Source organism: Danio rerio, chromosome 8 (assembly GCF_049306965.1).
Source record: "Danio rerio strain Tuebingen ecotype United States chromosome 8, GRCz12tu, whole genome shotgun sequence".
Classification (NCBI taxonomy): Eukaryota; Metazoa; Chordata; class Actinopteri; order Cypriniformes; family Danionidae; genus Danio; species Danio rerio.
This window is the reverse complement of record NC_133183.1, coordinates 18,392,590-18,417,876: the sequence shown is the minus strand read 5'-3', so window position 1 is coordinate 18,417,876 and position 25,287 is coordinate 18,392,590. Positions and strand designations below refer to the sequence as shown.

General features: G+C 35.2%; 4 protein-coding genes and 1 long non-coding RNA gene across 10 annotated transcripts in view; 4 read left to right on the top strand and 1 right to left on the bottom strand.

The window, feature by feature from the left end:
- Nucleotides 1-7,486, top strand: part of calr (calreticulin) — a 39,604-nt gene extending 32,118 nt beyond the window's left edge. Inside the window, exon 7 of the mRNA XM_073909134.1 lies at nt 6,758-7,486. The gene's annotated coding sequence lies outside the window, so the exon portion shown is untranslated. The remainder of the gene's footprint in view (nt 1-6,757) is intronic.
- LOC141375604 (uncharacterized) lies at nt 494-20,351 on the bottom strand. Of its 5 annotated transcripts, none has more exons than XR_012384190.1 (7): nt 19,793-20,351; nt 18,996-19,121; nt 18,529-18,683; nt 18,189-18,348; nt 7,163-7,197; nt 1,089-1,138; nt 494-806 (listed from the first exon to the last, which is right to left on the bottom strand). It is a non-coding gene; the product is annotated as an uncharacterized lncRNA (long non-coding RNA). The 5 variants fall into 5 exon arrangements; XR_012384191.1 differs by having other exon boundaries at nt 720-806; nt 1,104-1,138; XR_012384192.1 differs by having other exon boundaries at nt 792-806; nt 1,099-1,138.
- LOC101883687 (calreticulin-like) lies at nt 7,445-10,684 on the top strand. Its single transcript, XM_073910879.1, has 4 exons — nt 7,445-7,486; nt 9,357-9,500; nt 9,598-9,690; nt 9,810-10,684. Exons 1-4 carry the CDS (start codon nt 7,445-7,447, stop codon nt 9,999-10,001), a joined length of 471 nt encoding a protein of 156 aa, XP_073766980.1. The 3' UTR covers nt 10,002-10,684.
- Nucleotides 12,304-14,946, top strand: LOC141375599 (uncharacterized). The gene is made up of 3 exons (XM_073910170.1): nt 12,304-12,658; nt 13,748-13,846; nt 13,950-14,946. Exons 1-3 carry the CDS (start codon nt 12,529-12,531, stop codon nt 14,939-14,941), a joined length of 1,221 nt encoding a protein of 406 aa, XP_073766271.1. The 5' UTR covers nt 12,304-12,528; the 3' UTR covers nt 14,942-14,946.
- Nucleotides 20,352-22,164: 1,813 nt separating the features above from the next.
- Nucleotides 22,165-24,546, top strand: LOC141375602 (uncharacterized). Of its 2 annotated transcripts, XM_073910178.1 has the most exons (3): nt 22,165-22,264; nt 23,560-23,658; nt 23,778-24,546. In XM_073910178.1, exons 2-3 carry the CDS (start codon nt 23,634-23,636, stop codon nt 24,419-24,421), a joined length of 669 nt encoding a protein of 222 aa, XP_073766279.1. In that variant the 5' UTR covers nt 22,165-22,264; nt 23,560-23,633; the 3' UTR covers nt 24,422-24,546. The 2 variants fall into 2 exon arrangements, with proteins under 2 accessions (XP_073766279.1, XP_073766280.1); XM_073910179.1 differs by lacking the exon at nt 22,165-22,264 and having other exon boundaries at nt 23,502-23,658.
- Nucleotides 24,547-25,287: the final 741 nt, after the last annotated feature.

Sequence of the window (25,287 nt, the reverse complement as noted above, 5' to 3'; positions counted from 1 at the left end):
TGCTGGCTTTGTTCTGCAATAAATAAGTAATTTAAAAAATTAAAAATAAAAAAAATAGAACTGTTGAAAAAAAAAACTGCTTATTTCAGTTTGTTGTGTTTGTCTGCTTAGCTGCTCTGTTGAAAAGTGTTGAGTTTTGTGTCTGGAGTTGTGTTGGTGATTCTATTGTTTCTAAAAAAACATGATGAACACATGTTGCTAAACTATGAACAGTTTAACACATATACTATATGAAATTACAATGTTGCTGTTTTAATTGATAATATATCTCTGAATTCAAATCTACAGTGTGGCAGTAGCGTTCTGTCATGTTGAGAAATTATTCAACAACATAAACATGAAACATCACAAGCTTTGTATTAAATATTGTTTTTAATGACCCAGTTGTGAAATATTTTAAAGCCTTAAAGTAAAAGATTTAATTTATTTTATTTGAATTAGAGAAGGGGCCACTTTTTTCTCCTTTTTCTTATAAGTGGAAACAAAAATGTTGAGCATAGAAATGCAAATAGTCAAATTTACAGTAGATAGCACAGGAAACAGGTCTTGTATTTGCTTATTCAGTAATCAATACTCTATGTTACCATAGTGGAATTAATTTATTTACAACCTAAACTTTTAGTTATTTTTAAAAAATTTATCTATGATTATTTTTATATTATTATTATTATTATTACAATCATTATGTATGTATCATGTATGTATGTATGTACACATGATACATCATGTATGTATCATGTATATGTACACTCACCTCACACTTCAGCTAACAGTTATACAGTAACACTCAGGACTCTCAGGTACACCTGAACACCAAAAACAAAATGTACAGTTAGTGACAATATACAATAAGTTCCCATTAGTAAATGTTAGCAAAGCATTAATATTACCTGAGAGAAATAACTTAGACAATTAATATGTACTTTGTTAGTGTTAGTTTAAAAGAATATAACTGAATTGTATTATCAGCTCCATTTAATAAAACAGTTAAGACTTGTTTCATAATGAGTTTAGCTTATTTAACGTTAACAAACAGTGAACAAAATTAACGTTAGCCATAATGATGGTCGTAACGTTAACATACTTACCAGAGCTTACCTTACCTTTCTAGTCACTTCACCTTTACTTCAGTCGTGTACTGAAATAGAGAATACAGTTAAACACGAAGTAATTAAAGAAAATTACCTTTCAACTAGCGTAATGCTATCGAATACCTCAGAAAACACTACAATCACCGTCTGGCGTCGGTTAATTTCTTGTTTAAAAAGAGGCGCGCTCAGACCCTTTGCTAACTAACGTTAACGTTACGTGGGACCTACAACTAAAGTAAATGACATGTACTATGCAGAAATATATATACAACAATCATTTAACGAACAAAAGTCACATATTTAACACTTACCGCAGATTAATCCGTTGGATGAAGAGACAACAGTTCAAACGCAGGCGATGCCTGTGGTGGTGACGGTGCTGTTTGCGCGGGCGAGTCAGCTCAGTTCTATGAATCGGCTCCTTTAAGTCAACAGTAAAGAGTCGAATTTGCCTAAAACCGATTCCTTTTTGTATAATATTGTAAGACGCAAACATATAATTCATTGATATTCCGTCATATTGCTCGGTAACACGCAATTTATACACTAGTTGTAGACGACTTGCATGTTGATGAGTATCAGCTTATGAACACGCCTAATAAAATAACTGAATCTGATTCAATGTCACGCGAGTTCTGAACCGAAGCAGTGTGAAGGTGATATATTGATTACAATATAGTAAGTTTTTTTTCTTTGCCTATTCATAATATTACATACCTCTGACTTTAACAATAAAAATATAATTCGTTTGGAGTGTTTTGAGAATTATTATTTTTTTCTCCCAGCATTCATTTCGCACCAAGCTGCAGCAAGATGTAATGGTGGATGAGAAAGGGCACATAATATTATAAATATTGCTTTTAATAGGTCATGAAATGATGTTTTAACAGTTTTTCATGCGAGAATGTAGTTCTTTAAAACTCAAATCGGTGGTTTGTTTGAAAAGATTGTGTGTAATTTTAAGTGTGTTTTGCCGATGACTTCCAGGCGTTGACGGCGCTAATTACTCATGTATCCGGCGAGAGGCGCCTGTCTTCAGGCTAGACATTGTGCCATTTGCCCCGGCTTCGATGGATCTATATACGTCAGGAAATGAAGTTTTAACCATTTTTCATGCGAAAATGCAGTCGTTAAAATCTAATCTGTGGTTTATTTATACAGATATTGCATATTTTAAAATGTTTTTTTTTTATTTATTTTAAGATTAGTGACATCCAGACAATGACAGGTGCCCAATACTCATGAATCCGTCTAAAGCAGACATTTACCCTGACATTGAAATAATTTTGACTGTTTACCAGTCTTTGGTTTCATTAATTAATTACGTTTGATTCCAGCTTATTATGTTTTAGCTAAGCACAAATTTATGTTCAATAAATATTATTTTATATTTCCATGTTAACCTTATAAAATTAAATAAAGGTGCAGTAGCTACAACCAAAAAGATGTTGGTAACCAAATTGTTTTTGGGACTGCAATAATATTCTGTTATTTCTAAATATTCAAAAAGTGCCAATACTTGCATAAATTAATGAATTGTTAATTAATTAATTTGTATTAATTTCTATGTTGAATAAAAAGTTTGAATTTATATAACATGCAAAAGATAAGGCCCTTTTTACAGTAATTTGCTGTAATCATGCTACCTGCCTTAATTTCACAATAAAATTATGAATACAACATATTACTGTGAATTTTTACAATTAAATACTGTGAAGCGATACTAATGTAATTTACTGTGAAAGATTACAGTAATTTGTTGTGAAAATCTGGACATTTTTTACAGTGTAACTAGAAAAACTGAACGGGATGACACTCACTGAAACAATACAGGTACTGACAAACAAAACTCCGCATTAACTGATCTGTGCAAGGTGTATAAATAGTCCAAACAATTCATGATGACGATATTCAGCTGTGTGATTATTGGTAAATGGTGACCGGTTTGTGCAAAAGCATGCTGGGATATGTAGTTCGTGAATGACGTGGGTGCAGTATGCCAGCGATCTTCCAGGTACAGATCGCTGTTAATGTGACAGTATGACAGAAAGGCTCAACAGAGTCTGGCTGCTGGTTGAGCAGAACAGTAAATTATACAACACTGATGCGATGACTGACAATAAGTAAGTTTTTTTTACCTTTCTTCTCCTATCTTTTATCAGCAACGCGGTAAAGCAGGTACTTTCATATAGGCCTACCTATTACCACTGACATCCATATGTCTTAAGATACTTTGTTAACTTAAATTGTTTTTATTTTCATCTGTATTTGATCACTGTGCTTGTTCTTGTGATTTTGGTCTGTTTCAGATGTCTGCTGTGCGTGCTCTCCTTTTGCTGATATTTGGGTTTACCATGTTGAGGTTCATCTGCTGTTACAGTGATGGAAGTTTATTGACCGACCAGAGTCAAAGTATGGCTATAGATCATGGAGTTCAAGCATCAGGACAGGATTCAAACATTTTTAATGTCGATCCAGATAACGTGATTGTGGACAGTTCGCAAGTGGGAACGGGCATCCCAGGTAGAGTCCTAAGTGTTTAAATTGACATTTTATGCATCTTAAAGATGCTTTTATCCAAAGCGACTTAGAGGAGAGCAGGAGCAGGGTATAATTTTAAAGTAACACTTTTTGGTTTGGGGCAAATAATGAGCAAAGTAATGGGGTTGAAATAAAAACATTCACAGAAAAATAATTTCTCTCACATTTCTTATACAATAACATTAAAGTACACAATTCTTTTCACACATGGTGCAAATTGATTTTAAATAATAAAAATAGAGTTTAAAAGGTCACATATAGACCAAATTTATGCTGATGTCATATCTTGCAATATAGAGTAATTTTGTCAAATGATTTGATTGTAGTTTTATCAGGACAGGTTTTTCTATGGGAGGGGAGTCAGTCAGATTTGTCCATGAAGTCAACACCGGGACCTTTCATGCAGTAGCGCCAAAGGTGCAAAGAATAAAAATGTTACTATTTACCCCATAGTGTAAAAAAAAGAGAGTTAGTTATAACACTTGCTGGAAAGTCAGATTTTACACAATCCATTTAAATTAGTTTAGTTTATACAGTATATTTTCTTAGTACTTAACTCTACATATATATCATACATAGCACAAGTTTGTCTATTTAAGACTCTAGAAAGGATTTATTTGCAATATTAGCTGGTTCATTAAAATAAATTATATAAATAATATTTTTGATTATCATTTTTGTACAAAAAAGTTCTTTAAATAACACTCATCATTAAAATAAATTTTGTTTTTAGTTAGGTTTATTAATGTACACAATGTTGTAACACCCTGTTACAAGTAACGCCACTGTGTCGTATTTCCTCAGGACAGGCTAGCAGTCTCTATTAAAGCTGCCAGATATTGAAAAAATCCAAGATTGTGTTTTTTGTATTCTGTGTTTGAATATATGTTGATTGTAGTCTGCACTAAATCATGAATATGGCTAGTTAAGTTTATGACGTGGCTCCAGGCAGCACAGACGACAAGGATCAGCGCTGGTTCATCAACTCCTGTGTCAAACTGTGGCCAGAATATCCTTCTTTCATTTTGCTTCTTTGGCAAAAAACATCTGTAAGCACGTGTGTTTGCATGTGTTACTTGTCCTGCGAGTTAACAAATATGTGTTGCTCATAGAAGCCGATCACAACGAACGCGCTTTTTCATTCCAGAGACGTGAGGCACACGGCAATGCATTTTATGTTGACAAGAAAAAAAGGAGCGCGGTGCTCTTTTGAATGTCAGTGTCACTATAGGTAACAACTGAATCAGCTGGTCTATTGTGCGTGAGTGTTGCTGTCAACGTTTTCATAATTGAATTTTTTAAATAACATTATGAAATTCAAGATTTGTAAAGTCATACAACTTTGGATGACTTAAAACAGCGACCACAATTCTCTACTCCGTCATTAAAAAGTTCGCCGTAGTCATCTTGACAACACACTGCTGTCACCTCCAAGAAAACCCCGCCTCTGCTTTAATTTGATTGAAGAATGAAAGACGCCACTGAGGTAACATGCTTTTCCTCTGGAGCGCACAAGCGCGCAATGACAAAACGTGAGGCGCGCAGGGCGCATAATCAATAACCTCCATGCATTTGGTCTTTTCCCACTGCTCAAAATGCGCACGCCGCGGGTCAGACAACAGTGGAGTTTTCATTTAATGCAGAGCATAAATATGTTTTTTATTTTATTAATTAAATAGCTATTTATAAAGATAAATTATCAAAGCGACACAATTCATTTTCCAAGCCCTTTATCCAAAATCTAAGCACTTTCAAAGCTTGAAAATAGGCTATAGCCTACATTAAAATGAAAACATTTTCAAAGATTTCCAGCACCCGGCAAATGCGCTTGAGTGCTTATTAAAATTATTTTACAGGCGGCAAAAAAAGAATAAAATCTTGATATTGATCTAAGCTTTAACTACATTATAGGAGTATTACATTTGTTAGAAAATCGATAGGACCTGCAGCTGTAAATATTTAATTCAATATTTTACACAATCGGTTATAAAGTATAGCCTAAAAATATAAACATTATAGTCATCCATCGTACATGCCTACAACCAATGACTATTTTTCTATGCTTGTTTAACATAGCCTACACAAAACCTTTCATAATAAAGTTTTCTCTCTCACCCTGGTCCTCTATGAACTTTTTGCAACCTGTCCTGAAGTGACTGCCGACGAGAAAAAGAAAGCAAGCGACCCTGCGGAAAAAAAGCTAAAACCAGCCTAAGCTGGTTGGCTGGTCTTAGCTGGTTTTAGCTGGAAGTAGCTGGTTTTAGCTGGTCTCCCAGCCTGGCCAGGCTGGTTTTAGCTGGTCCCCCAGCCTGGCCAGGCTGGTCAAGCTGGTCTCTCAGTTTGACCAGGCTGGTTTTAGCTGGTCTTCCAGCCTGGTCAAGCTGGTTTTAGCTGGTCTCCCAGCCTGGCCAGGCTGGTCAAGCTGGTCTCTCAGTTTGACAAGACTGGTTTTAGCTGTTCTTCCAGCCTGGTCAAGCTGGTTTTAGCTGGTCTCCCAGCCTGGCAAGGCTGGTCAAGCTGGTCTCTCAGTTTGACCAGGCTGGTTTTAGCTGGTCTCCCAGCCTGGCCAGGCTGATCAAGCTGGTCTCCCAGCCTGGTCAACCTGGTTTTAGCTGGTCTCCCAGCCTGGTTAAGCTGGTTTAAGCTGGTCTACCCACCTGGTCAAGGTGGTTTCTCTGTCTAACCAGGCTGGTTTAAGCTGGTTTTAGTTGGTCTCCCAGCCTGGTCAAGCTGGTTTTAGCTGGTCTCCCTGCCTGGCATGGCTGGCTTTATCTGATCTCCTTGTCTGGTCAAGCTGGTTTTAGCTGGGCTTCAGGTTCCACAACCTGTTTTTTGTTGTTGTTGTTGTTGTTGTTTTTAAAGCTAGTTGGTCTACTGGTCCAGATGGTTTTCATTTTACACAATTACAAATGAATTGTTATTGTAACAGATGAAATTGTTGCACTGACAAATTCTAATTATTCTAGTTAGTTAATAATATCTGAGAAGAGTCTAAAAGAAAAATTATTAAAGTTTTTTTGCAAATAAATTATAGCAGAATTTACAAAGTACTCTTATTTCTTTTATTATGGCTCTTTTCAATACCGGTTGGTAAGGTTTTTTTCATTTTAGCACTGTTGAGTTAGATCTTAAATGCATCTGAGTGGCCATAGAGTTCATTGCTCAATAAAGCGCAAACACAGATACTTAAGACACACTTGAATGTTTGAAAGCTACGTCTATCAGCTGATCTGATTTCAAATGCTCTAGTGTCTGTGTATCTGTGTTTGCTCTTGAAGTCAAGTTTAAAGTCTTTATTGTCATTCCGATACATGTGTGGACATACAGAGAAACGAAATGTTGTGTTTTGCAGGACAACGGTCCTCATAAATGAATCATAAATGCAAACACAAAAACTATGCATAACTAACATGTACTATAAGATACTTAACTATACACATATAACAGCCTATACAAGTGAATCTGGCCTATAAGCAATGTTTAAAGAGGTAGTTCCCCCAAAAATGAAAATATACTCACTATTTACTCACCCTCAATTGGTTCAACGGCTTTGAGGTTTTTCCTTCTGTAGGAAAAAATATTGAAGTCAATGGTTACAGGTTTCTAGCTTACTTCAAAATATCTTCTTTTGTGTTTGAGTAGGTAAGGTAGTAAATGATCACAGAATTAAAATTTGTCCCTTTAAAACAAGCACAACAGTGTTCAAATGTTATCTGGAAATGGACGTTTTTAAAATTTCAGTATTGATTGGTGCTGAAGTGGATACTTTTGACAACCCAGACCTCTCTATATACAGCCCTATGATTTCCGTGATGCGGAAACTGCAGAATCTACATCTAAAATCTGAATTTGCTGTATAATTGTTGCGGAATTTGGTAATTGTTTGAATGAATAAGTCAAAAGTAATTCTGTACACGTAATCAAATCACAGTATATCAATATTTATAAATAGTATCAAACCACTAGATACTATTTAAGTTTGAGATCTACATTTTCTGCTTCTCTGTGCAAATGAATGGCACGTTTTGGTTTATGACACGGATACTGAAGTGTGTGCATGATGCTCGTGGTGTGGTCAATCTGAAAACATTAGAAAATTTGATATTGTTAAAATTGAGTCTAGAAAAAATTAAGGGATGGAAACTACAAAATAAATTCCAGTCTTAAGCTGAGGCTTTTATTTCAGTGTGTTAAAGTACTTTCAACTGAAACAGAATATTGATCTGGAGGCGGGGCTTGCTTTTTGTTTATCATCATAGGGGTGTGGTTAGGAATATTGTGGTTGTCAAACTGAATTCAAAATACAAGTGCAGAAGCAAATGCTCTGACTTGCATTGAAGATTAGCAAAATGCCCAATTCACACGGGGCATCAACGCTTCACATTTACTTCGAACGGGTGACGTCAAACGTTGCTGAACTGAATTGTGAATCCGTGTTGTTTGCTGCAGAAATTGAGACTTTCTAAACTTATTAATCACCAATAAAAGCGTCTGCCAATCAAATTGCTTCATACAATTTCCCCAGCTCAGACAGTTGATTGCCGGCTAGTTTTATTGGCTGACGCTGCTATGATGATCGTGTCAGCCCCAACTTCAGACACGCCCTCTGTCAAGCATTGATGCTAAAGTCTCGTGTGAATCAGGCGAAACAGTGAATTAACCTGCACAGATTAATTGTTCTCCTAAAGATTAACAATGTGCGTTTTTAATTTTTATAACGATTTTAAAAGTAATTTTAAAGAAAAGTAGAGCAAACTTTATAGAGCCTTTTTTGTCTACAGTTTTAGTTTGATATAACAAGTAGCGACAGATCTTTAGTTTACTGTTTGAGTAAATACATTGAAGTAAAATATAAGGTGGCATCTTGTTTCTGTTAATCCATTGTTGATTGTTTTATCGGAGGCACATGTGAATGTGAGCTTCAGTTTAATTTTGGTAAAAAGAGGTGGGGTTTGTGTAAATCAAATGATAGGAGGATTCTTGATTGGAGAAAAGAGTTTAAAAAAACTCATTCTCAATGAAACTTCATTCTCAATGAAATCAATATTATGCATTTAGAAAATCAATCCAGTTAATCATCATTCCACATCAAATTCAATATATTGTACAATTTGTTTTTGTCTAGGGCTGCACAATATATCATTTCAGCATCAATATCGAAATGTGAGCATTTGCAATAGACACATCGCAGGATCTGAAATGTGGAGTCCAGTTTATACCTGACCAGGAGCCACAGTTGGAAATAAACGTGATTTATTGTAACTCTACAAATTTACATTTGCATATATTTTTAAGGTCTGTGAGTGTGTAAGCATTCAAGTATAACAATTCATAATGTTTGTAACTTGTAGAAAGATTAATGAACTGTATAGAGGTTTATTTTACATTTGATCATTCAATTCATGTGCCTGAACACCTCCTAGACTGTTTACTTTTATTTTTTACTACTGTTTTTAGCAATGCTTATGAATGGTTTATTATATTTTACGCAGATGTACTGGCCTTCTTCTCTTTTCTATTTCTATTCTATTCTTTCTAAATAGAGCCATTCAAGTCATTCATAGAGCCATTGAAATTATGCTCAATATTGCAATGTGTATCGCAGAAAAATAAAATATCAATATGTCTATTTTTTTCCAATATCGTGCAGCCCTATTTTCATCTGTGTGAATACTGGGTTTTTTGCTGTTTGATTTCCTAAATTAAATTGTGAATCTCTTGAAGGTTGAGTGGAAACCCCGCCAGATCGACAATTCTGCTCACAAGGGGAAATGGGTGCACCCTGAGATTGATAACCCAGAATACACTGCTGACAGCGAGATCTATAAATACGACAGCATCGGAGTGATCGGACTGGACTTGTGGCAGGTAAATTAGCAGTTTTTTTCCTTTACATCCAAAACATGACAAAATTTTCCTGATATTTAATAACTCATTATGGACTCTTTTGTTTTAATTCCACTAGGTGAAGTCTGGCACAATTTTCGACAACTTCCTAATTACCAACGACCCCAAGTTGGCAGAAGAGGTCGGCACTGAGACTTGGGGAGCCACAAAAGTACACATTTTTCCTATTATTGTTATTATTATTATTGTTGTTGTTGTTATTATTATTATTATTAGCCCCAATAAATATTTGTCCGTTTAATTGTAGTAATTCATCTATTGTTGTTTAAGGATGCTGAAAAGAAAATGAAGGAAAGCCAAGAAGAGGAAGACAGAAAGAAACATGATGAAGAGGAAAAGTCAAGAAAGGAGGAGGCAAAGAAGGAAGAGAAAGAAGAGGAAAAGGAAGAAGAAGATGAAGAGGAAGAACAAGACGAGGACGAGAAAGAGGAAACTGACTCTAAACTTAAATACGAGTTATAGATTTCAACAGAAACTAATGAAGAACGCCTCATGACTGATGGGGTACAGGAAAGAGAACTGGTGTGATGGATTCTTCTGCTGTTTTTTGTTCTTTCTCACAACTACAAACCTATTTATAGATTGACTTTGTCATAATTTTCATTCTTATTTTGTCAGGTCTCTAAGAGTTTCAGTCAGGGAGAGTAAAAGGGAGCTAATGTGACACAACAGACCCACGCCTGTACGTAATATTGTAGGAATTCATCGCTCTTGTTTACAAATGATTTCAGATATCCTGTTTGCTAAGCAATTCTGTGTGACACAAAACTTGAAGCATAACCATCATCAGCTGGTAGCTACAATTCTCAGATTACCTCAAACACTACATTTACTTTTTGTTAATATTGTTGAGCAGTTTTGAGGTACTTTTGCCACTATTTTGTCTCCATTTCACAGCTGTTACAGAATATAGGAAAGCGGTTTAGATCTACTCTGCAGCATTTTGGCTTGACGCAGTTGTGTTTGTGTGTGTTTGTCTTCGAAAAAGCGAGAGAGAGAGTTTTCATTCATTCATAACCTCTTACTCGCTGTCAGTCTATTTGTAATCAGGTTTAAACAAATCTTTGTCATGGTTTCCTGAAAACAGCTCTGGTCAACAAAAATCTAAAAGTTCACCTACTTGCTTTGCTGTAAGCATTAAACTGAAGAATTTCCTCATCCTACTGATCTGAATGTTTGGTTAAAGTCAATCAACATCAACAGTTTTTCTCTGAGTCTCTTCAAATCTCATTTGTTTGTCCTTTAATGAGTTTAAAGATATATTTTGTACTTTTTGTCTTCTGAAGGATGTTCCTTGACACAGAAAGAAAAGCAAATGGTATGACAGTTGATGTCCCGATAATAAAACTACAAAAAGAGTAAGATACCCAACCCAAGTGTCCTGAATACATATTTATTTGTAAAAAAAATTATTAACCAGTTAAGCTATGGCCAAACTAAACATTCATTCATTCATTCATTTTCTTTTAGTCCCTTTATTCATGAGGGGTTTTTGACCCCCCCCCCCCCCCTTGTTTTGTTGCCATGTCCATGTTAAATGACAATACAGTTGAATTCAATCTAATCCAAATAAATAAATACAGTTCAAGTCAGAATCTTTAGCCCAACCCCCCACCCAATACTTTTTTCCCCCAATTTCTGTTTAACGAAGAGATTTATTCAACACATTTCTAAACATGATAGTTTTAATATCTCATCTCTTAATGACTGATTTATTTGATCTTTGCCATGATGACAGTACATGATAGTTTACTAGATATTTTTCAAGACACTTCTATGCAGTTTAAAGTGACATTTAAAGGCTTAAAAAGGTTCCTTAGATTAACTGGGCAAATTAGGGTAATTATTCTTGGTTGTAAATTTATTTTAAGAAAGCTAATTTAAAATGTAGAGATTGCATTAAGATAGAACATAGATAAGACATTCGAGTGATATTAAAACACACCTAATTAAATAAAAAATTAAAAGTAGAAATGGTGCATTTTAGGACTGTTGGGCCTGCTTAACCCCCAATAAAAAGAGCATTTGCTGCGTAAAATATACTGGAATAGTTGGCGGTTTATTCCGCTGTGGCAACCCCTGATGAATAAAAGAACTAATCCAAAGGAAAATGAATGAATGAAGATTGATGTAAGTTGAGACGATTAGAAAAGTAATTGTGTGTTCAAAACTAGATTAAAGTGCATAATCGCTAAATCATGATGATGTCAGGTGACAAATAATTGCAATATTTTAAATGAAAAGTTCCATCAACATTCCATATTGCAGTATTTCAAATAAATCATGTAAACAATATGATTTTACAAACCCATATAAAAATAATTTAGTAATTTATAGTACTTTAAGTATTTTATAGGCTTGTTAACATGCAGTAGCATTTATCAACAACCTGTTGTAAATAAAGTGTAATACACTTACTATAATGGTTTGAAGTATTTACTATTATGACACTTATTTTTTTATTGTGGTAATGGCAAATGTCTTGCTGGATGGATCATATTAAATAAGCAGAATACCTCAAATGAATATATTATGTTAATTAAGTCAATACATGCCCGTCGTGTAGGTGCGTTTGTTTCATTTGTTGTGCTTCTTTGTTTACAGTTATATCTTAAATAAATTATTATATCTTAAATAAATTATCCATTTAAAACAGCTTATATCCTAGCTGTATAAATAATCTAAAGGACAAAAGCTGTTTTAAATGGATTATTAATTTGAATAGTACATGTTTTATGTCATTTGCATTCATCTTCATACATTTGTCTTTAAAAGTAAACATGCCGTGAGGTGACCGATGACGCGGAGGATGTGTTCTAAACGTAGTTCCAAATGGAACATTAGACTTGCAAACTGAAAATTTTTTTGTTGGTTTGTTGAAGTGGTTTTAAGGAGGTGTAGTTTGTTGCAAATATTCTCAGCTAAACGACGATTTGATTCAACTACAATACTGTCGATAAAATACCCTGTCATTAGATCTCAGTGGTTGATGGCGAAAGCCGAAAATCCCGTATCAATGGTTGACCAATACCAGCTCAAACCGAGCGTCGAAGACGGAGCAAGGGTCAAGATGGAGAAGTTCTCTTTCCCCAAATCAAGATCCTCAAGTGGCACCAATGGTAAGTTATTGTGGTACGAATGTTCAAAATCTACTGAAAGTTAATTCTACTCATTTGAAGAGTTTTGATCTCAGTGTTAAAGATAATGAGTCAATTAAATACCTCAACACTTCAACTTCAATGGAATAAGTTCACAGTACTCATATAAATTTGTTTTTTACTCAAATGGTTTCAGTTGCCTTAATTGGGTATTACAATGAAATAATGTAAAGCTTAACAATTAATTACATTTTAGCCTCTCTTGCAAAAAATAAATGTAAAAATTCATGCACAACAACAATAGCCAAATTTGTATTCAAATTAATTATAATATGGTCCACTTTTGATGTTTCAAACCTTTTTGTTGGTCCTTTTTTGTTTCAAGAGTAAGGTCCAAGATTTAAAATTTTCAAATAATTCAAAGTTATTTGTGAAATGTTGGCTTAAAAACAATACAGTAGCGAAAGATGACTTCAGATTGATTCAGATTGTTTTTTTTTCTGCACAACTGTATGTTGGACTCATGAAAAATATTTGTTAGCATTGGGGAAAGTTGCTAGCTGAAGTCACATCAGTCTTAAAACCTTTCTATTTTCACTATTTATATTCACTATTTATGATGGCACAGCAGTCAAAATAGGACAACTGAGCTTATGTATAGGGTAAATTCTGGACCATACATCATAAATAGTGAAAATGAATAGTGAAATTAAAAATGCTTTATTATTTCAGGCCCCTCCTGGTTACGGGCCTGAAATAATCATACAATGCCATGCAAAAATACATGGTTAAAGTAGGCCATTTCAATGTGCGCATGTCATTGGCCGATGAACATTTCCTGTTTGTTATCATACTAATTCATATCTGTAACAACAGGCAATTCAATCATATCTTCACGTTAATTTTAACATTATTAATTAATATGTGGACATTTTTGATTCCCGGAAGTTAGAGAAATTAAAAATATAAATCAGGAAATAGATTAGGACCATTGTTATTGTTTACATTTCTCAAAATGGTCTATTGCAAAACTTTACAGAAGAGTTAAATTACAAATATATATTTTTAATTTCTTCTGAAATGACTGTGCAATCATTTCTCTTTTAACAGATGAGGTGAACATGAAGAAAAACAAAAAGAACAAAAAGAACAGACTTGCACGTTTTTTCCAGTCATTGTGCAAGATGTGGTGTCTGAGATCCTCAGAAGGTAAATGATTATTACTGCGTGGATATAATGATATAAATAAACTTCAGCTTCATTTTACCTGGAGTTTAAGGTCTCTTTGTTCAATGTGTTTCTCCTTTAACAGATTGTGAAAATGACATCACTGTTGAGGAATTAATGAGGAGGAGGAGGATGGAGGAAGAGGTGACCATGAAAAATGACATTATGGAGAAAAGGAAAGAGAAGATGAAGGTGGAGGTGGAAAAGGAGATGATGGTGGTGGAGAAAGAGAACGTGATGGTGGAGGAGGAAAATGAGATGGAGGTGGTGGAGGAAGAGAACTTGATGGTGGAGGACGAAAATGAGATGGAGGTGGTGGAGGAAGAGAACGTGATGGTGGAGGAGGAAAATGAGATGGAGGTGGTGGAGGAAGAGAACGTGATGGTGGAGGAGGAAAATGAGATGGAGGTGGTGGAGGAAGAAGAAAACTTGAAGGTGGAGGAGGACAAGAACGTAAAGGTGGAGGAAGAGAACGTGAAGGTGGAGGAGGAAAACAAAAAGGACGTTGATGAAATAAATGAGGGTGAAAAGAAGGAAGAGGAGGTGAAGAAAAAGAGGAGGAGAAGGAGGAGGCCAAGGATAAGTTGTACACAAGAGGACACTATAAAGGAGGAGGTGGAGATGAAAGTGACGGAGGAGGAGAGGATAAAAGAGGCAGAGGAGGAAGAGAAAACGGACAATGAGGTGAGAAAGGAAGCTGAGAAGGAGGAGGAGGAAGTGAAGAAGAAGAGGAGGAGGAGAAGAAGGCCAAGGAAAATTGGTACACAAGATATAAAGGAGGAGGTGGAGATGAAGGAGGCAGAGGGGGAAAACAAAATGGACTCTGGTGTGACAAAGGAAGCTGAGAAGGAGGAGGAGGAAGTGAAGAAGAAGAAGAGAAGGAGGAGGAGGAAAAAGAAAAGTGACAGTGATGAGATAAAGGAGAGTACGAAAATGGAGGAGCAGATGAAGAAGAAGAAGAGGAGGAGGAGGAGGAGAGTAAAGAAAACTGACACAAAAGACGATCTCCAGAGCAGAGCTGAGGAACCTTTGGTGAATGAGAAAAAAAGGGTGCTCTTTTATTATTTACAGATTTGAATTGCTGAAGAAAAAATAAAACTGTTGGAAAAAAACTGTTTATTTCTGTTTGTTGTGTTTGTCTGCTCAGTTGTCTGTTGAAAAGTGTTGAGTTTTGTGTCTGGAGTTGTGTTGGTGATTTTACTGTTTCTAAAAACATGATGAACACATGTTGCTAAACTATGAACACATACTTTATGAAACTACCATGTTTTAAATGATAATATATCTCTGAATTCAAATCTACAGTGTGGCAGTAGCGTTCTGTCATGTTGAGAAATTATTCGACAACAGACATGAAACATCACAAGCTTTGTATTAAATATTGTTTTTAATGACCCAGTTGTGAAATATTTTAAAGCCTTAAAGTAAAAGATTTTATTTATTTTAATTTGAATTAGAGAAGTGGACACTTTTTTCTCCTTTTTCTTATAAGTGGAAACAAAAATGTTGAGCATAGAAATGCAAATAGTCAAATTTACAGTAGATAGCACAGTAAACAGGTCTTGTATTTGCTTATTCAGTAATCTATACTCAATGTTACCATAATGCAATTAATTTATTTACAACCTAACCTATTAGTTATTTTTTATTTCATCTATGATGATTTTAATATTATTATTGTTGTTGTTTTTGTTATTATTAATATTGTTATTATTATTACCCTTTTTTGGGTTGAGCCCCGCTAAATATTAGTAGAATCTCCTCTTATGTTTATTCATTTATTATTCATTCATTAATTGTAACACAATCTACATTGTAAAAGTGCTATGGAAATAAAGATGAATTGAATTTAATAGAATTTTCCTTTAGCTTATTCCCTTATTTATCAGGAGTCTCCACAGCAGAATGAACTGCCAACTGTTCCAGCATGTTTTATGCAGCAAGTGCCCTTCCAGCCGCAACCCAGTACTGGAAAACACCCATACACTTTCATTAACACACACCTTTACACTACGGACAATTTTGGTTAACCAATTCACCTATAGTGCATGTGTTTGGACTGAGGGGTTAAACCAAAGCACCCAGAGGAAACCCACAGGAACATGGGAAAACTCCACACAGAAATGCCATCTGGCCCAGCCACGACTTGAACCAGCGACCTTCTGTGAGGTGACAGTGATAACCACTAAGCCACCATGCCACCTAATATATTATTATTATTATTATTATTATTATTATTATACCCTTATTAGATTTGATCCCCTCTAAAATAAAAATCCTAGAATTACTCCGCCTTATGTTTATTCATTTATTTTTATTATTATTATTATTATTATTATATTGCCTGAAAGTCTCATAAATGAAAAATATCTATGATAAAATCCAGTGGGATCTCGCATTATAGGCCATAAGGTGAACCTAGAAAAAGTGGTTTTGGTTTCCACATCTGGGCACTACTTTTTTATGCATTTCTGGATAGACAGCATCCTTATGGATGTTATGTTAAAAGTTCTCCACAAAAAATACTGCAGTTTTTTGTCAAGATGCATAAATGCGAATAATTAGGAATTTACAAAAAACTAAAATCTTATGTTGCTAGTTTGGCCTGTGACTTTATTAATATGCATTTTGGCAACACACAATATGTGTCAAATTGACTTTTGTACATGTAGCTACATATATGAGACAGGTACTGGTGCATTAATCTACTCAATTTTAATTGAAGACCATGAAATTAAGCATTTTTTACAACCCACCTCAATTTCACATATTGGCTCTTAATAAAACTGAAGAAGATATTTGAACTTAAACATGTTTGTTATGTTTTATTTTTCAAAAATGTTCAGTAAGCACTAAGGTATCACAAAGTTAACAATAAGATCAATTTTGGTCCAAGTTGGCTGAAATGACATGAAATGCTGGTCTGCTGCACAAATTTTTCAATACCGCCAAAAATGTACAAATTTTACAGAAACTTTATTACAGCTCAAACTGAACTAACATGTGACACAGATCATTTTTACTCATCACTACTCTCCTTATCACTATCATCAGAACCTGAAAGTGAAGTGGATTTTATACTCTTTAAAGTGTAAAGTTAATCTATATATTCAAATTGTACGTGTATAATCTGCTTGTAGACTTAAATACCATTAGAAGAATTAAGGTACTATGTAAAGTTAGAAAGGGGAGATGGCCTGAGTAAACAACTAAGGTGTCACAAGAAATGGATGAGAATAGAGCATCACATGTGGAAATAATCAAGTATTGATGGATAAGATATATGGTAACCAGGTTTGGGTCAGGGGTTAAAACTAGGTGGGATCTTGTGTGACAAATGTAGAACAATGTGAAAAACAGCTGCAAAAGGGTATATAAGCAGGCCAGAACATCAGTGAGACAGAATTTTCAGGCAGAGATGCTACTGGGGGTCTCCTGAAAAATCTCCTTTGTTGTCGACAATAAAGTATACTCTTCTGATATTCATAACCTCCAGACTGAGTTTGATTCATTAAGAGAAAAACCGAAAACCATAACAAAAGCTACATTTTAAACACATTTTGACAATTTTTTCATTTTCATACAAAATATCCATTATCCTGTTCGGGAATGCACATGTGATCTCACTTATGACAGTCAAACACTCATTTCAGTCTTCTGGTGGCAAAGAAACTGAAAAATCTGATGAGCTGCAGACTCTCATACAGATGTTTGTGTGTCCTCATGCTGTGGTTATAGTGATGACCATTCATCACTCCATTGATAGATCCTAGAGCAACAACTTCTGAATAAATGAGTATATCTTGCAGTGCTGCATCTCCAAACCTTTTCCCCAGAATGCCCAGGAAACTCACCTAATTCAGTCATTACAAGCTTTGGCATATATAGCTTGATTAAAGACTAGCACTATATGATCTTTTCTTATCAAACAGTTACACCCAGAAACAATGATTTAGGTGTCTGCCTCCGGGTTCTTAGATGCAAGATAAACGATGGTCGTGGCAAATGGAGATCACTTTCAGGTATAAATCATCTGGAATATCAACACAACGGGCTAGTGTTGGTTCTTCAGTTGCACCAATAATCCATGAAATTAGGTTAAACAGATCAAACGGCACAACAGATTTTGCTGCCCTAATATTTCAATCATCAGACGTGGGTGAGCATGGACATGTCATACAAGGAGAGTCATCTACAATTCTCTTTAGTATCAATGCCACACTATGAAGTGCCCTTGTGTTCTCTGCAGTACCAGCTATTCTACTTGCTGTGCTTTCACCAATACTTTGGCTAGTTACGTCTGTTGACTCAGTTGTTTGTGTACCTGATGGATGAGGTATTCTTTCTACCAGATGAGGTATTGGTTCAACCAATCTGCAGAAAGGGTCTCAAGAAAAACCAATTCATTGATGTTGCGCTGGTTAGAAGAGTGAAACACCAGCTGGGGGAAATCATGGGACAGCCTCCACTTTAATTTATCCTGCCTGAAATAATAAAAATACAAGAAATGATGATCACATATACAAAATATAAAAAAAACATTGTCAGCTTATTATGATAAAAAAGAGGAATATTATTATTTATTACATGATGATTACTCATTGTGTGAGAAAAAAAGGTTGCATAAATGTTCATTCCAAAGCTGCAAAAGAAACTTAAATTACCAGTAGTTAAAGCGTCAAGATCTTCATGGCTCTTTACCATATTCTTCTTGGCATTATTCTTCTTCATTGTCGACACCCCTTGGTTTACAATTATTCGATGGTGGATGACCCTCTCAGAGAAGATCTTGTAGCCTACATCGTAGGTTGGCTCATTTCTAATAAAAACATGAATATTATTTATGTTCTGTAACTATTACACCGGCTTCCATATTTGGAATGCATGTATTGTGTACATGTACAAACTAAAAGCAACTGACCAAGCAAATTGAGTTTGTTTTTATTCTTCAGAAGGAAAATACTTTGACAAATTATTTCGACATTCTTTTACCCTCACAAATGACTAGATATTCTATTATGCTGAATTATTGTAACAAGTGGTCCACGTAGATTAACGTTTAGCTTTTAAAATTAGCATTTGTTTTAATTAAATATTCAGTTGTGTTAAAATGAAAAAAAAAAAAACTCACTGTTCTTCTGACGCCTGTGTAACTGTTCCAGTAGACTTTGTCAAGAACCTGATTTACTGTCTTTGTCTTTAATATGCACAAGAATGCTAGGGTCTTCCTTTATCTCAGCTTCTTTAAGCAACTGACCTGTAAAAAACAGAAATTGTAAATAAATATGTATTAAGAAAATAAACAAGTTTTGACTGCTCAGGCAGTATATGTATGCAAAAACAATCTGAGTGTCCAATAAACATCGTAATAAAGACCATTTTAAGGAATGTAAACAATAACAATGGTCGTAATGTATTTTCTGTTTTACATTTTTAATTTCCATAACTTCCGAGAATCCAAAAAGGTCCACATATTGATGAATAACATTAATTGAGGTAAAGTAGGTTTGATATTCACACATTTGTTCATTTAATTGCTCATAAACTGTTTACCACACTAAGTTGAATATTGAGTCTGAAATATCTTGCAAGAATGACTTCAAAACAATATTAGCACTATGTAATTGAATGTGAACAATGCTGTACTTTGATAGTCATTGACTGTTAATATAATTACAACTTGACCTCTATATAACATTATGAAAGCTGTTTTAACGTGAAAATATGATTGAATTGCCACTTGTTGCAGTTATGATATAGTATGATAACAATCAGGAATTGTTCAAGGGCCAATGGCATGACCATGCTGCAATAGTCTATATATGTAATGTAAATAGGGATATATTTGAAAGTTAGTTATGGTTCTCAGCATATGGTAGGATATATCTTCAAAGCTAAAACGTGTGCTTGCGCGTGCTTTGTTTTTACCTGCTGACAGCATCTCTGCTTGTGAAAGATTCTGGCGTTTGCCTGCCACAGTGATGTACTTGTTCGTTTACTTGAAAATTATGCACCAAACAGGAAGTACAGGACCCGAACAGGTTGATAGTCAATACGTTGACAAAAGATAATTTCCCAATGACACAGAGTGGTCTGTGTGATGATCACCCCCTGATTCAGGGCGCCATGAAACTCGTTTCTCGGCTGCATCCAAGCGTTTTATATAAATAATACCCATGTAGCAGGTGAAACCCAGCGTCTTCGGGCACACAGTCAGACACTGTTTTAGACACTGTTTGTATGTTTCTGCTATTTTCTGACTCTCATCCTGCAGGCCAAGCCACCGTTTGATGCAGTTTCTAAATGTATCCCACGGTTTGCGAGTAAAATCCTTCGTTTCATCTTCCTTTATGGACGTGAGATGCATATACCATTGTTTATTAACCATTTCACTGCTTTTTGGTGAAGGTCTGACCGTAATTTTATCCTCTTCGCTACTCGATAGTGAAGACAAGGGCGCTGCCATGTTGGACCATGTTTACATGTTGTTCAGACGTTAAGCCATCTTATTGGTCTAGCGGAAAGCACGTGACGCAAAGCCGCATCTCTCACCATTAAAAAACGATTACGCGAGGATGGGACTATTGTCAGATTTAAACACTTGAAAAAAAATAATTGCAGGATTATATGTGGAGAACTTTTTTTAATTGTATACCAATTGTTAATTTTTTTATAATGAAAAGAATGTAGTTCCCCACGTACTGGAACAGAATGAAACGAAAAGGTGCTTCACCTTACGGCCTAATTCACAGCTTTTCTGATACAGCTTCAGTCTTAAATTCCTTACTAAAACTAAGTTTTTGCTTTTGTAATTTATTAAAGGGCTCTGAACATTGTTTTTGGTGCATTGGCCACTTTTATGTGGAGATAGAAGTATGCGATGGAGCACCATCCTGCTGCAGAATTTGACCTTTTTTATGGTTGGGAATATAAGAGGTAGCTAAGACTTCTTGGTATTTTAAACTATTGATGTTGCCTTCCATCCTGCAGATCTCTCGCACACCCCCATACTGGATGTAACCCCAAACCATGATTTTTCCACCACCAAACTTTACTGTTTTCTGGGTGAATCTTGGATCCATGCGGGCTCCAGTAGGTCTCCTGCAATATTTGCGGCGACTGTGGTGTAATTCAATAGAAGATTCATCTGAAAAATCCACCTTCTGCCACTTTTCCAGTGTCCATCCATTTAGCAGGCAGTGGGCCTTGGCAAATGCCACACGGTTTTTCAATTGTCTTTTGTTTAGTGCTGGTTTCTGGGCACTGATTCGGCCATGGAGGCCATTTCGAGACAGAATCCGACAAACTGTTCTGGTTGACACAGGGATTTCAGGTGACCAGGTCTCATGGAGCTCTGCGGCAGTGGAAAATAGGCTGGGCTTGGATTTTCGAGCCAACAAACGGTCCTCTCGAGCAGTTGTCTTGCGTGGTCTGCCTGACCTGGGCTTGTCAAAAACATCTCCAGTCTCTTTAAGTCTTTTTTTATCCTCTGTACTTGACGCTGAGACACTTCGAAGGTGTCTGCCACATCAGCAGTGGATCTGGTTTTCAGCCTCTTGATAATCAAGACTTTAGTCTCAGGGTGAATCTTAGGCATGTTTGCAGAGGTCAAGTTGCAGTTGATATGAAGGTCTAGTGTACTGGGGTTCTTTTTATACACACCTGAGACCTAATTGATCCATTATTAGTCACAGGTGAAGCTCATATGACAAGGCGACAACACTTATGTCTTTGCAAAAATGGACTCAATGGGCTTTACAAAGCTGGGAATATTAGAATACTTTGTGACAGTTACGTTTTGCACTAAAACATTATTACAAAAACTGTTAGGATTAAAATGAGCCATTTCTTGTAAAGAAATCTTGATTAGAAATATATTTCAGTGACACTTCAAGTCAATTTGTTCAAAGCGACAAGACTTTTGTCAGGGACTGTATAAATATCACCTCTTTTTTCAACTACTATTACTGTGTGTACTGTTTTTTAATTTTTTATTATTATATATGTATGTTACTTTTTATGTAAACTTTATAACTGCTTTGGCAATACATTTGTAACATCTGTCATACCAATAAAGCAATTATTGAATTGAATTGAATTACTACCACTACTAATCAAATAAATAGTTTAACTATCAAATGAAAAGAGTGTAGGTAACTGTGATGCACCATTGTGTATCCACAGAAGTGTTTGTTTCGTCATTAATGTATCTATCTATTTATTTATACTCTGTTAAAAATTATTTATTATTACTACTAATGTCTGGGTTTGAAACAAAATAACAAGTGCTGTGGATTACCATGGCGATACTTGTTGTGTTTACTTCAGATGCTACTAAGCTAAGGCCTGGAATAAGACACTGAAATCTCATTGTGATTTTTGTTTCTCCTGACAATTCAGGTATGTTTCATAAAAAAAAGTCAATATGGTTATTATAATTCATGTAAAAACATGTCAGTACACATTTCCTATGTGTTTGTAAAGTGAATACCTTATTTAAAGTTGCTAATTGAAAAGAGTGATTCAGATGAAAGTACCAGCAAAATAACAGTTGGTCTGAGTTTGTTATAACTGACTCCCTAAATGATATGTATTTTACTCAGTATGTGATAATTGAACAGAAAATGACTTATTATTGTATATATTGGTTGTATATTTGTTAATGTAGAAAGTTTATGAGAGTAGAGAGTAACATTGGTAAATGGTGTCAAGTGCAACTGTTACAATTTAAATGATACAAATAACAGGCACATGATGGTTCAGTGAGTTTAGTAGTTTTATGGTAAATGGTTATATAGAGGTGTTTACAAAGAAAGAAAAATTAAATAGATGGTTAACAAAGGATTTAAAGTGTATTCTGTGTCCTCCTGATAAAAATACAAAGGGTATTAAATGTGTTATGATGAGAGAGTACACAGTGTATACGTGTTTGAAGACTCCATTGTTGTAAAAAGAGAACAAAACTGTGTTTGATTAAATGAAACATGATTTGTGAGGATATTTTTACATTACATGATTTGTGAGGATATGTTTGCAAGAATATGACTGTTAATAATAAACAGATGCTTCTAAGCTGTGCCTGGGGAAAGACACTGAAGTTTCATTGTGATTTTGTTTCTCCTGATAATTCAGGCACTTTAATCTGCCTTGGAGTTCTGCGGCCGGGACCCGTTAGAATAAAACATTTAGAATAAAAGTTATTTGTAAAATGTTTTGGACTCATGAAAAATATTTGTTAACATTTGGTTTATGATGGCACAGCAGTCAAAATAGGAAAACTGAGCTTATGTATAGGGCAAATTCTGGACCATCATAAATAGTGAAAATAGAAATGCTTTATTATTTCAGGCTCAAACCCTTTCTGGCTACGGGCCTGAAATAAAAATACAATTCCATGCAAAAATGCATGGTTAAAGTATGCTATAGGCCATGTCAACATGGTCATTTCATTGGCCGATGAACATTTCCTGTTTGTTATCATATTAACTCATAACTGTAACAACAGGAAATTTAATCATATCGTCGCGTTAAAACAGCTATCATGACATTATTAATATGTGGACCTTTTTGATTCTCAGAAGTTATGGAAATTAAAAATGTAAAACAGGAAATAGATTAGGACCATTATTATTTTAAAATAATATTGTATATTAATATCTTCTGAAATGACTGTGCAATCATTTCTCTTTGATCAGATGAGGCGAACGTGAAGAAAAACAAAAAGAAGAAAGAACAGACTTGCACGTTTTTTTTCCGATAATTGTGCAAGATGTGGTGTCTGAGATCCTCAGAAGGTAAACGATTATTACTGCGTAGATATAATGATATAAATAAACTTCAGCTTTATTTTACTCTTACCTGGAGTTTAAGGTCTCTTTGAAAATGACTGTTCAATGTGTTTCTCCTTTAACAGATTGTGAAAATGACATCACTGTTGAGGAATTAATGAGGAGGAGGAGGATGGAGGAAGAGGTGACCATGAAAAATGACATTATGGAGAAAGGGAAAGAGGAGATGAAGGTGGAGGTGGAAAAAGAGATGATGGTGGTGGAGGAAGAGAACGTGATGGTGGAGGACGAAAACTTGAAGGTGGAGGAGGAAGAGAACGTGAAGGTGGAGGAGGAAGATAACGTGAAGGTGGAGGAGGAAAACAAAAGGCATGTTGATGAAATAAATGAGGGTGAAAAGAAGGAAGAGGAGGTGAAGAAGAAGAGGAGGAGGAGGAGGAGGCCAAGGAAAACTGGTAGAAAAGAGGACACTATAAAGGAGGAGGTGGAGATGAAAGTGATGGAGGAGGAGAGCATGAAGGAGGCAGAGGAGGAAGAGAAAATGGACGGTGAGGTGAGAAAGGAAGCTGAGAAGGAGGAGGAGGAACAGATGATGAAGAAGAAGAAGAGAAGGAGGAGGAGGAAAAAGAAAACTGACAGTGATGAGATAAAGGAGAGTCCGAAAATGGAGGAGCAGATGAAGAAGAAGAGGAGGAGGAGGAGGAGAATAAAGCAAACAGAGACAAAAGACGATGTCCAGAGCAGAGCTGCAGGAACCTTTGCTGAATGAGAACAAAAGGGTGCTCTTTTATTATTTACAGATTTTAAATTGCTCAATGAAAAATAAAACTGTTGGAAAAAAAAAAACGTATATTTCTGTTTGTTGTGTTTGTTGAAAAGTGTTGAGTTTTGTGTCTGGAGTTGTGTTGGAGATTTTCCTTCATTCATTAATTTTCTTGTCGGCTTAGTTCCTTTAATAATCCGGAGTCGCCACAGTAGTATGAACCGCCAACTTATCCAGCAAGTTTTTACGCAGTGGATGCCCTACCAGCCGCAACCCATCTCTGGGAAACATCCACACACACACTCATACAATACGGACACTTTAGCCAACCCAATTCACCTGTACAGCATGTCTTTGGACTGTGGGGGAAACAGGAGCACCTGGAGGAAACCTATGCGAATGCAGGGAGAACATGCAAACATCACAAGCTTTGTATTAAATATCGTTTTTAATGACCCAGTTGTGAAATATTTTAAAGCCTTAAAGTAAAAGATTTAATTTATTTTAATTTTAATTAGAGAAGTGGACACTTTTTTCTCCTTTTTCTTATATGTGGAAACAAAAATGTTGAGCATAGAAATGCAAATAGTCAAATTTACAGTAGATAGCACAGTAAACAGGTCTTGTTTTTGCTTATTCAGTAATCAATACTCAATGTTACCATAATGCAATTAATTTATTTACAACCTAACCTATTAGTTATTTTTTAATTTCATCTATGATTACTTTAATATTATTATTATTATTGTTGTTGTTGTTATTATTATTATTAATATTGTTATTATTATTACCCTTTTTTGGGTCGAGCCCCGCTAAATATTAGTAGAATCTCCTCTTATGTTTATTCATTTATTATTCATTCATTAATTTTA